This window comes from Zonotrichia leucophrys, chromosome 9 (genome assembly GCF_028769735.1).
Source record: "Zonotrichia leucophrys gambelii isolate GWCS_2022_RI chromosome 9, RI_Zleu_2.0, whole genome shotgun sequence".
Classification (NCBI taxonomy): domain Eukaryota; kingdom Metazoa; phylum Chordata; class Aves; order Passeriformes; family Passerellidae; genus Zonotrichia; species Zonotrichia leucophrys.
This window is the reverse complement of record NC_088179.1, coordinates 11982134-11994941: the sequence shown is the minus strand read 5'-3', so window position 1 is coordinate 11994941 and position 12808 is coordinate 11982134. Positions and strand designations below refer to the sequence as shown.

At 37.0% G+C, this 12808-nt stretch overlaps 1 protein-coding gene across 2 annotated transcripts in view; it reads left to right on the top strand.

The window, feature by feature from the left end:
- Positions 1 to 12199, top strand: part of PLOD2 (procollagen-lysine,2-oxoglutarate 5-dioxygenase 2) — a 48237-nt gene extending 36038 nt beyond the window's left edge. Inside the window, exons 11-20 of one of the 2 annotated variants that reach the window (XM_064721202.1) lie at positions 2579 to 2683; positions 2943 to 3068; positions 4249 to 4390; positions 5578 to 5640; positions 7014 to 7127; positions 7535 to 7600; positions 8050 to 8154; positions 9475 to 9621; positions 9848 to 9973; positions 11006 to 12199. In XM_064721202.1, coding sequence (XP_064577272.1) covers positions 2579 to 2683; positions 2943 to 3068; positions 4249 to 4390; positions 5578 to 5640; positions 7014 to 7127; positions 7535 to 7600; positions 8050 to 8154; positions 9475 to 9621; positions 9848 to 9973; positions 11006 to 11161 — 1150 coding nt within the window. In that variant the 3' untranslated portion in view covers positions 11162 to 12199. The remainder of the gene's footprint in view (positions 1 to 2578; positions 2684 to 2942; positions 3069 to 4248; positions 4391 to 5577; positions 5641 to 7013; positions 7128 to 7534; positions 7601 to 8049; positions 8155 to 9474; positions 9622 to 9847; positions 9974 to 11005) is intronic. The other variant, XM_064721203.1, reaches the window with a different exon arrangement.
- Positions 12200 to 12808: the final 609 nt, after the last annotated feature.

The window sequence follows — 12808 nt, the reverse complement described above, 5'->3', positions numbered from 1 at the left end:
TTCTGGCCTTGCAGTGCATATTTGGAATTGTATTTCCAAACTGAGACGTCTGAAAATGATAACTTGTAATTAATCAAGTTCAAACTATGTCTAAAAAAAAGAGAAGAAGGTTCAATGGCAGAGGAATTGGGGGGACAGTTTGTCTCTGTCACAACCAAGCAGAACCTTGGACTATCTCAGTGGAAAGTGTGATGAAGGGAAGAGCTGTGACATTCTCCCATTTTCAGATGAGGTCACTGTTCCAGATGGATTGTGGTTTGTAAACTCAGTCAGACATCACTCTGATTGCAAAATACTTTAAACTGCTGAGCTTCACACTGCCAACCAAAACTCTTGGCTTTCTTCTGAATTGTTGCTAATTGCTGCATTGAAATTACTCTAAGTGATGTACAAGGACACAGCTTTCTTTTCAACATTTGGTCTTACTTCAGAGCAGGTGGGGTAGAAAGCAAGTAGATTGAAGAGTTTAGCCTTTGAATGTAGATAAGGAAGCATTTTATACATGAGCTTTGCCAGAAAACACTTTCCACTGTTCCTGGGAGTGAGGTGGATATGCATACAAATAGTTTCACATATAATCTGGGATTTCTACCTCTGGAGAGGTTAGCATGCACTGTAAGAATGTAGTACTCTAAACCAGAGTATTCCATGAGGATAGAAAGGGTTACATTTATTTCCTTGGGCAAAGCTACTGGGCAACACTGAAAGCCTGAAGAGAAGATGCATTAATTTCTGGAGGGTGTGCTTGCTTTATTAATTTTGACTGAACCTTTTATCACTGTCTTTCCCTCCATGTGAAACCTGTAGTGATTTGGGGAGATTTTTTTAGTGACCTTAAAGTGCAAAGGATCACCAAATGGCAGAACTTCATGCTTGCAGCCTAATTCTTCCAGCATTTTCAGATACAAGCCATCATGTCAGATGTGAAGGATAAGTTCTGCCATGGGGTGATCCAATCTTCAACACTGTAGAGAAAGAAATAGGAGAAAAAATAAGTCAGAATAGTAACCTTGAAATTTCCTGACTATTTAGAACCGGAATGCTTTTAGAGAGCTCTCAATTGAGTACTGAATGACTGAGTGTGACCAAAAGTTTTAATTTTTATTTTGTGGTTTGGATTGTTATGTGAATGAGGCACAGGAGGGTTTCTAACACTAAGCACAGGGACCAGTTGGAGTAGAATTTCCTGGGTCTGGATTTAAAAGGGATGAGGGGGCAGAAAAACAGACAAAAGTTAAAGGACAATGCATTTTGCTATTATGTAATTAATTTTCTAGGTATATTTGCCTATAACTAAATATAAATTTGTTCCACTTTATCACATTTTTATCATTAAAATGAATTCTCTTCATGTTTTTGTTAGCAGCAGAGGGTTTACCTGCTTTTGGGGCAGTGCTGGAAAGTGTTGTGGCTGGGATCAAATCTGGTCTCAAGTCTCTTTTCCTCACTAGAATAAGGATAAAGGAGCTGAATGTTTTTGGAAAAAAAAATACATCTAATGCCAAGTGCAGTATAAAAGGTATCAAATCAAGTGGAACTTTAACTAAAGCTCTGATTATAGATATTTTAAAACAAGAATTAAGATAATGTTTCAAGCTGTTATGGTGGAATTAAAATAGGGAAAATAGACAAATTTAATAATGCCAACTGTATGATAGGAAGCTATTTCTGTAGTATTGACTTGAGGAAATTGTTCCACCTTCTCTAAAAGTTTATTTGATTACTTATAATCTCCTATTATTCTGATGGCATAGGAAAGCTGAATTCACTATACCAAGTCTTGGCCTAGCAAGTCCATCCTGCCAGAAACATACAAACATAGTCTGTGTATCTTTCATATTTACAATAGAATGTGTTTTCTTTGTCTTTCTCTTGAAGGCATGGGAATTTGTGCAGTTTGTTCTTCTGAGATCAAATTCACCACTGATAGAAATAGTGTATGGAGACATTCAGTTACTTTCTCCAGTATAAATTCACTGCCTTTGCAATTGGTTTATATTTCTCTTTACCAACTTTGTTGTTCTTGTAGGTCAAAAAGACAAAGACGTCTTTAAATATATGTTTCCTTATAAAGGTTTATAAGTTTTTGTCTTACACTCTCCATAAGGTTTCAATTATCATTTGGATTGCATCTGTGGAATCTTTTTCCAAAGACAGCATTACAGCCAGTTGCTAGAGGAGCTTACTAAATAACGTCATACTTCACTGTTAAGTGATTGTACTGATACCCAGCCATATAAATTAATGGCATGTTTCCCCTGCCCCATTTTCTATTAGGGCACTCTATAGAAGGCATTAGTGGACTTGGTAAAAGCTAGAGGCCACTTAGTTAATTAAAAGGAAAATAAAAGGCATCTAATCCATGTATTTTAATCCTCTAGTTAATGAAACTACTGAAGTCTAAAGATACCTTCCTTTACAATACTGTGCTGCAGAGGACTTCTAGTTCATTGAATCAGTTCAGTGCTTACTTGTAGATTGGGGTTTTTTAAAATCTTTGTTTTATTTGTGATTTTTTTTTTCTGTCCATGTGGACACTATTATTAACATGAGTTAATAATTCCTTTTTGTCTCTTAGGGACCTTTGTCGCCAGGATAAAACGTGTGAATATTACTTAAGCATAGATGCAGATGTTGTCCTGACAAACCCAAAAACTTTAAGAATACTGATAGAACAGAACAGGTATAGTAAATCTCCTATTTTGTAGAATTTCCTCTAAATTGAAAGGATTCTCTGGGGTCTGTCCAGAGAAAATATGATCCTGTTTATTTTTGCAGAGTTAAATTCTCTTTGTTTACTTGTGGTATTTCATTGCCATAGTTCATAACAGGCTTGAGGGCCAACAATTCACAAAGCATTTTGTTCCTGTAAAACAGCAATTCCTGATGTGAATTTCAATTTCAGATTTTCATATTTTCTTATTCAATCTGTCACTTCACAGGAAGATAATTGCTCCACTCGTAACTCGCCACGGGAAGCTTTGGTCTAATTTCTGGGGTGCTCTGAGCCCTGATGGTTATTATGCTCGATCAGAAGATTATGTGGACATTGTGCAAGGGAACAGAGTGTAAGTAACTGCAAACTAATTGTTAAAATTAGGGCACCCAGTGGTTATTAGCAACATATTGCATGAAGATATGAGTATGGTATTACTCCTGGAGAGATGAGGTTAGCTATATTTTTGTGTTTTCTGTTTCATAGAAATACACTTGTTTACTCCCACTCACAGCTTGAAAAAAAAGCCAAGTGTTTAATGTGAAGAGCTGGTGTCAGGTCTGGACACAGCCATTACTGGTACCTGTCTGATGGTGTCTGGGTGCTCACCAGTGCACCAGTACAGAAAAAGGCAAGATAAACAAAAAGCAAACCCAAAACTCTACATCCCTGGAACCTCAGGCAAAAGGAATGGTTGTTGTATTCATTAAATGACTTTGTCATCTCCTTGGGGCAAATGCTTAATCAATGGAACAGCTATAACTTCTTTGTGTGTATATATGATGTCATGTATATCTTAAGGAGCTCTTCAGCAATACTCGTGTCAAGGATAAACTTTTGGGTTTATCCCTCCCCTAAATTAACGTGATGTTCAGTTGTTCTAAGCTTCACTGTTCCATATGGTGATGCTTTTCTTTGCCCTGGAAGAACAAAAGGGTCTGAAACAGACTGCTTGAATAGGGCTGGCTTGTTTTCAGTCCTACTGTTCTAAAAGATGTGCTTGTGGCACTGAGAGGGGGGAAATCTGCAGCGGGAGCATTTTGAAAGCAATGCTTTTGTGTTGAATTTGGCTCAACTCTCATAAATACATGGCCTACTGTGGTCTGTGGGTGTTTGTGTGAGGAGGTCAGACCAGCTGTGTGGAGTCTCAGTGAAGTCTTTAAACTCATTTAAAAATCTGTTTTGGAGTTACTTTCTCCATCTGGTATTGTAAAATAATATTAAATGAGAGTTTGACTGATGGCCTTAACTATGGAAACATGAAGTACATGTGTAGTTAAAATTCCATAGAGAATTTGACCTTGCAATATTTTTATAACAGTATTTCATGAAAATTGAATTACTGCCTACGCCTACTTTTGAGATGTCCAGATGTAGTTTTCCAAGTGTCTTGGGAACCTTTCAACTTCTTCTCCTTGCAACTTGCTTAGTATTGTCAGCAAATACAGAGATGCTGATTTAATAGAATAGGCAACAAATCAGTTTTCATAGCATTAAACTATTTTTGTGTTCGTTTTTCTTTTTTTCAACAGAGGAGTATGGAATATCCCTTACATGGCTAATATATACTTGATTAAGGGACAGACTCTGAGGTCTGAGATGAAAGAAAAGAACTATTTCATGCGTGATAAGCTGGATCCTGATATGGCACTCTGCAGGAATGCCAGGGAGATGGTAAGGTGTATCTGAAACAGCTTGCTTGCAAATACACACATTTCTTTGTGTCCTGCTGTACTCATAGACTGCTTCACTTGATTGATCTTGGATATTATGTTTTACTTCTAATTCAAAGTACTGGCCAATTTTTGTGTGATAAAACCCTTCAGGTGTATTTTTGAAATTGTTGAGAACAGAGGTTTTTTCAAGGCCAATGCACTGATACAATGACTGCATGGTGTTTTCTAGTTAAATTCCCTGAAAATTTCTGTTGAGGTTAAAATATCTTTCTCCTTGGCACAACCTCAGTAGAGGAAAGAGAGCTCAACTGCTCTGCTGTATGTGACTTAAAATTTACCAATGCATTTGGATAATCTCTATTGTGCACATTTTTATACAGTGTGAAACTTCCACCAGACTAAGTTGGAATATTTTGCTATTTTTTATTAAGTAGATATATATTGAAATTAATGATGGGCAGTGGTAAATAAAAACCTAGGTGGTTTAAGAAATTGTAGGAATTTTCTTAGAGAGCAGGAAATACTCATTAATTTTTCTAGATAGGTTAAAACTGTATCAGATAAATGCTACTTGTGTTAACCTGGGAGAAATGAGAGAACTTATTTGTACTGTAAAGTTATGAATCTGTAAATCCATATTTCTACTGATATTTACACTAGTTTCAGCACAGAGACAAATAAGACCTAAACCAGACCTATTTCCAGACACTATAGCATTGAAAAATATTTTTGCTGAATTGAACAAGAAAAGTTGGCAAGTATTAATTTTTTTATTCCCTCATAACAAGGCATGATTTCCTCTGTTGGTGCTGATTCTTCAGAACATCCCCGTCCAGTCCTGTTGTATCCAAACCTCCTCAGCATCAGTCCCTGCAAAACCTGTGCTTTCCATGTGCTCATTAACCTAATCTGACTGGCTCATGAGAAAATTGCTTCCTCTTTTCCTCTGTCAGTCTGGGCTGTAGGAGGGTTTGGAACGTGCTTGGTTTTGTACTGCAGCAGATAAGAAGGGGCTGGTGGAAACAGCTTTGACATGTGTATGAAGAGCTTTGCTTGGAGATGCATGTTGATCAGCTTTGGTCAAAGGCTGCTATTTCCCTGATGTACCTGTGGAAACCTAAAACTAGTTGGGAAAAGAGAAAGATTGTGTCAGAAAACTGATGTGATGATTCTCCTTCATTTTAGACTTTACAAAGGGAAAAAGACTCCCCCTCTTCGGAAACATTCCATATGCTCAGAGCCCCAAAGGTGTTGCTTTATTTGTTTTTTATTCATTAGTTATTGTTACATGCAGTATCACTCTACCACAGGAAGATACTTCTCCTCTGTCCACTTCCTCTGATGAAACACTGCTCTGGCTTTCTCTCCAGTCTGCTGAGGTTCAGGTTTTTGCCAGGACAGGTTTTTCATGCCAGCTGAAAGCATCTCAGAGAGGCTCTTGGTTTCCTCAGGGGGTTCCTCACTGCTTCTGAGGTCAAGGTGTGCTGACACTGCTTCTGTAGCTGAGATGGATGGAGCAGTCCTAGGAAGGAGTGAAGCTCAGATCACTTGTAGGTCTGCCAGGCCCCCTCTGTGACCACATTGTCACTTTAAGCTGGTTTATTTCACCCAGGCCCTCCTTATTCTCCCTGCTGCAGCTATTTTATGATTTGATAAGTGCCCAGAGCTGGGCATGTTTAACATAATCGTTATCTTTCTAACAGTTTAACTCTTTTTCAGACAAAAACATAGAAGTACCAAAGTACCCAAATGGTAATGCCTTCATCTGCTGCAAATCCAAAAGTCACAAATATTTCAGAAAAAAAGTTTTAGTCTGAAAAACCTTAAACGAAAAAAGTTTAGAATTCTAAGTTTCTAAAAGAAACTTAGAACCTAAGTTTCTTTTCAAAATACATTTTTTCATAAAACCTAAGTTTCTTTTAAAAATACTATTTTCTGCTACTACTTCTAATCAAGAGAGTTCTGTTAATACCTTCTGTTAATAGCTTGATAATACAGCTGTATCTTACTTGATATCTTCCATATAATTACATGAACAGACTTCAGAGTGCTCAGCTGTTTTGGATGCTGATCTGAATATTCTTGTGTGCTGTATTTGCCAATATCTTTTTATTTCAGGCCAATTCACCAGACGGATCATGTAGTGAATACTCTGAAATAAGTTTCTTGTTCTGACTCTCATGAGTCCTTTGATTATTAGCTTATTCTTTCAGGTTTTAATTTGAAACTAAACCCTAGATGTTGATTTTCTTGTGTTGTGAGCATTTTCAGTTTGAGATCAGGTTCTTTCAGTGTCTGCTTAAGTTTTCTGGAAAGCAAATCGACCAATCACTCCTCTGCTTTTTCCTTTCTATAACTCTACATATGTTCTCAACAATATGTCTTGGTTTAATGTGTTTGGAAAATAAATGCAAGTAAATGCTTGTAAACAAGAAGTTATGAAGAGTAGTTGGTGATTACAATCAACCATTTGAAAATTAGGATGCTTAATTAACAGCACTTTTACAATATATGTGTGCAAATGTGTGGTTATATTTTATAAAAGCACAATCATGAAAACCTTTTTAAAGCTTTGCTAAGATGGACAGTTTTGCTAATGATGCTTTCTCTAATTGGTATAGGGTGTTTTCATGTACATTACCAACAGACATGAATTTGGAAGACTTCTTTCTACAGCCAACTACAATACTTCCCACTACAACAATGACCTCTGGCAAATCTTTGAGAATCCTGTGGTATGCATCTAATGATTGTTAAAAAGTTATTTCATTTAAAAAAAAAAGTATAAATTTATATATTATCAAGGACTTGAAATTTAAAGGCTTTATGTGGAGAACTTTTGTTTACTGTGTGCTAAATATTGATCATGTGCTAAAAGGTTCTTACCCATCCCCGCAAATGACAATATATCATATCAGTAAGCCAGCTGGTGACCAGAGCATGAAATTGGAGATGTGGCCCTGAGGTAACAGGTTTCATGATTTTTGACATGATGGGAATGAGTTTGTTTATGAGAATAAAAAAAAATTTTGAATTTTTTCAGGTGCTTTCATTAGAGCAAATGAATAGAATAGAAATTATTTTTTATCACTTACAAATATCGTTGTTCTGCTGTAATGTTTTTAAATAATGTTTTTTTTAGGATTGGAAGGAAACTTACATAAATCCAAACTACTCAAAGATCTTCACTGATAACATAGTAGAACAGGTGAGTAAAAGTAGTTTTTTAGAAATTTGCATGAATGATAATAAATTGGCATGCAGTAAATATTTCCATGCAAATACTGTTTTGGTCTGTGACCAAACAGTTTTTTAATGTTTTGGATTAGAACTGAATTTCTGCCATTTGATATAGACTGCTTGCTTTATGCAACTGATCTGGGCAGAGCACTTGTGTTGGATGATCAGTTGTGACAACTGGGGACAGTGATTTAATGAACATTGCCTCTCTAAAACGCTGGGATAAGTTTTCTCTGTGTAAAGCAATGTTAAGTTTTAAGCTGTTTTCCATCTTAACCTGTAATGGGGAAGACCAGAGTTGTGATTAAGAGCCACAAGGCACAGAAGGTGTTGGGTGCATTGATACTCTTAGTGTTTTTGCTTTTGTGAGAATGTGCTTGAGAATCAAGTTTCTAATTGTTTGGGGTTTTCTTGTAGCCCTGTCCAGATGTGTTTTGGTTTCCCATATTTTCTGACACTGCCTGTGATGAATTAGTAGAAGAAATGGAACATTTTGGGCAATGGTCTGGTGGAAAACACCAAGTAAGTGTCATCCTATATAAACATAATCTTAATGAGTGATCTTAACTACTTTTACAACAGTAAGTCACAGTGTCCTGCAACAAACAAACATCCCAACAATTGCCAATGGTCTGAAACATGTGCTTTGTGGTAAGAAGTGCTTAGTTTAGTCTACCATGTAGCTGCTTCTCCAGTAGATTTAGAGGCATTCTTCAATTAATGTTTTGGTGCTGACCCAGGCTGGATGCCAGGCACCCACCAAAGTCACTCTGTCATTGCCCTCAGCTGGACTGGAGAGAGAAAGTATAGAAGAGTTTTACTAGAGAGATAAGGACAAGGAAAGATCATTCAATGGCCAACACAGGGCAAAACAGACTCAGTGTGAGCAAATTAGTTTACTTTGTACTCTGGTTCAATTGGTAATACAATGAGCAATGAAACAACATTTTAAAAACACCTTTTCCCCACTTATCCCCTTTCTGAAAGGCACTGCCGCCGCAGAGGTGCTGTCTCTGTCACTGCTGGGCGCAGCCTTGGCAGGGGCAGGTGTGGCTGGCATTGGCTCCACACGGGAAGTTTCCAGCAGCTTCTCACGAAGGCCACCCCTGCAGCCCCCCTGCTGCCCGAGCTGTGCCACATAAACCCAGTGCAGACTTGGAATCAGCACATTAGACACCAACAGGGGTGCAGCTCTGGAGCAGGTACCTGACAGTTACCCAAGGCTGATTTTGGGCAGCTGTTGATAACTGTTCAGACAAGTTTTACTCATTTACCTCTTAAGTACTGATTTGTCAGACTTGTCCCCTTAAGGAGTTACCTGAAAATGTTAGGAGATATTGTGTCAACATTCTCAGAGAATTCAAGGTATTTATTAACTACCACTAAAATCAGACGAATGCTTCTCTTATTCATAAATGTGGTACCATGAGAAACTATAGTCATAATTATGTAGGTAGGAGCCTCTGGAAAGAATTTTAACATACTTTTATCTTCAAATTATTTCATCATATATTACCCTGTCAAGTTGAGGCCTGAAGTCTCTTGATGTGATAGAATTTCAGTTGCATCTGCAGCTCAATAAATAAAACTTTTTATCCCAAGAAACCCTTTTATTTACAGGTGACACATCTGAATATTGGCTTATCCTATAAAAACTTCGAGGTTTTGCTCTCAGCACACTTCTTTCTTTGGCAGTTAGCTGTGGAATTTGCTGTACAGACAGCCCCTGAAATGTTGCTTTGTTGCAGTTCTGTGATTCTGCAGATTATAAATAAATATTTGTTGAAATGTCAGAAACATCCCATGTTCCTGTTTCCAAGCTATTTGTGGTGTTTTCACTAGGACAGCCGCATTTCTGGAGGTTATGAAAATGTCCCAACCGATGACATTCACATGAAGCAAATAGGACTGGATAATGAATGGCTGCATTTCATACGAGAGTTCATTGCCCCAGTCACACTAAAAGTCTTTGCTGGCTACTATACCAAGGTATGAGTTAAAAGCTTTTGCAGAAATTACTCCATGGTGTGACTAAATTTAAGTATTGTAATGAATACGCTTCTTCGGTTTGGTTGGGAGTTTATATATGGCATAACAGCAGTTAAAGGTGAATGTTGTTGATGTTTTATTTTAACTCAGCTTTAAACAAACTCCCAGGAATCCTGTGTGTGACTTGGCAGCTCACAGCTTGAGGTCTGCCTGTGTTTTGTTGCAGGGCTATGCTCTGCTGAACTTTGTTGTGAAATACAGCCCTGACAGACAGCGGTCGCTCAGACCTCACCACGACTCCTCCACGTTCACCATCAACATCGCCCTCAACAAAGTAGGAGAGGACTTCCAGGTGAGTTACTGCCTTAAAAAATGTTCTTTGAGTATCTAATATTAGAGCCCAAATGCATAGAGACCCAGCTGAGAAGGAATAGATGCACATCACAAATTGAGATACATTATGCCTTGTGGCTTTTTGACAAGCACTGTATTTGCTCAACTCCAGGATCCAGAACTGTTGATGCAGTCAGGCTGAATTGATCAAACTGGTTTCAGATGGTGGGAGAGAAGGGGTTTGAAGAAAAACTTAGGAGATGTTTGTCATTTCATTTTTAACATTTCTGAAATGCTTCATTTCTGTACAGTGAAAACTAATTTTTCAAAAGAGTGTAAATAGTGCCAAGTTGCCTCAAGTGACTTCTTTTCTGTAGAATTTTTCTTAATGGTTCTTTTTTAGATCAGCCACAGAATGAAATTTAACTATTGTGTCTGTTCATTTTTTTTTCTGAGCTAAATTATTTTCTGGTCTGATACTGATTCAAATAAAACAGTCCCCAGAGTGTGGAGCTAGGCAGAGCAGTGGCAATAATATCTAGCTTTTACTGACAGAGAAATTTAACCTGTTGTGTTTATGAGCCTTTTATCATTCATAGTACTTAACACCAATAAATGTGCTTGGCACACTTACTATTTTAAAAAGCACACCTTCAGAGTGAAAGCAGCAGCCAGATTAATTAAGATTTGTTTAAATGCTGTCCTGGGTAGGGGTGCAGTCCTAAAACAAGGCCTGTGAATGCAATTTGCTTCTCTCTGCTAGAATCTATAGTGAAGTTATTGAGGATCTGTTTGTCAGATTTGTTGCTTGAATTAGTTTTTATGCAGTGAATGCTAAATAAGACAAGGGGAAATCTAGTTGCAAGTACTTGTCTGTTAATTAATGCTCTAAAGATAGTGTCATGTAAACAACCTTGCTAAGGGAAGGTAAAAGAAAAAACTCAGCCTATTAATAATAGCAAATTATTTGAAGTGATGGATATATAAAAATGAATTTGTTAAAGCACAAGATAAATGTTTGGGGTTTATTCTGTTTGTGTCTTTACTACAGGGAGGTGGATGTAAATTCCTTAGGTACAACTGCTCCATTGAGTCCCCCAGGAAAGGATGGAGCTTCATGCACCCAGGAAGACTTACACATTTACACGAAGGACTTCCTATCTTGAATGGCACAAGATACATTGCAGTATCGTTTATTGATCCTTAATTTTATTTTTCTTTGTCCTCTTCAACAACAGTGTTCTTTACATAAACATTTATTTATAGATCTCTTCTGGAAGATGGTGATAAAAGAAACTAAGTTACTGTTACTACACAACAGAGGTACTTTGGGCTAAAAGGAGGAAAACAGAAAATGTTCTAATATTGTTGGAGATTTCTTGATATCTGCTCTGAGCCTTGAGTCCCAAAGTAAACATGTCCTACTTGTTTTTCCATTCTGCTGTCCTAAAGAGTGGGTAAGGAGAGAAAATGGAAAAGCACAGTGAACCCATTTCTTCATTGAAAAAACCCAAACCCCAAGGAACGCTAAATACAAAATCATCGGAAAAATTGATCGTGGTTTTCAGTCAGTTAAGTGACACAGCTAAAGTGTGGTGGTCTGTATATTTGATGCCAACCAAAGAAAGGAAAATCACAGCATAAAAACAAAATCAAATGAATCTTGTTTACAGTTGTTTCTGGTAAGCAATAATTCCATATGCTGGTTTATACCGAAGGGAAAACATCTCTGTATTCGTTGTCAATACTGAAATGTACACCCTTAGAAGAAAAAATAAATTAATTGCAGAGATGGAACAAGGATTAAATCAGTTATCTAAGGAGGAAATGTTTTATCATTTGTTCTGAGAACTTATCCTATTGAAAGCTTACTTTTCTTCAGCAAGTGACCTTTGTTTAAAGTGAGTTATTTTTCTAAATGTGTAGTTGCACCCAACGGATACTGGAAATTTGATGCTTATTTTCAGAATGCTGGTAAATTTTACTAGGATGTTTTATAGGGACAGTTTTCTACTCTTAAAATTACTTGAATTTTGTATCAGGAAAATGAAATGGTGGCAGTCTCTTTTAAAGCTAAGGGTCTTAACTTGACATTTATTTTGAAAAAATTGGTTTAAAATATTCCTACTGTATCTACTGTTTGTAATTTAAAGAAACTTGAAGCTGACTGTCTCAAAGTCTACCGTGCCAAAATGCACAACATGTTGGAAAACCTTGAGAAAAATAAAGGGTAATTTTAAATTAATGGAGCAGCTGTTACTTGATGTATCAGGTAGTTTCTTTGCATTTATGACTGTTCTTAAAATACTGATTTACTGACAAATATTTTCTAATGATCTGTAGATGGGAGATGGGCATGTCAGATTTTGGGTTGTTTGCTACTGGAGTTATTTCAGTGAGTTCCTGTGTACCATGGAGCCTTGCATTACACTTGCAGAACAATCCCAGCAGGAGTGATGGTTCCTGGGTTTGTTTTTATATGGAGGCTGTTTGATGATCTAAACAGTACTTCACTTTTTAACTGTGTATCTTTGGAGAAGCTTTATATCACACTTTCTGAACAGAAACTTTATTTGCAGCTGCCAGGATTGGGAGAGAGTTTCAAAGATTCGTCTTTCACTGGAAATAACCACATCTGCTTATGTCCCTGTCCTGCAGTTTTGAGGAATGAGTTTTAGCCATATTTAAAGTTATGCTGAAGCAAATACATCAAAGTGAGTTAACCCACATAATACATTAAAATGGGCTAGTTTGAAAAGGAATGGCTTTTGACAGGAAATTTTTTGCTTTCTTTTAATTTCTCTTAACACTGTCAACTTTTTTGCTTTTTAGGCTAATATTTGGGGGTTGCTAT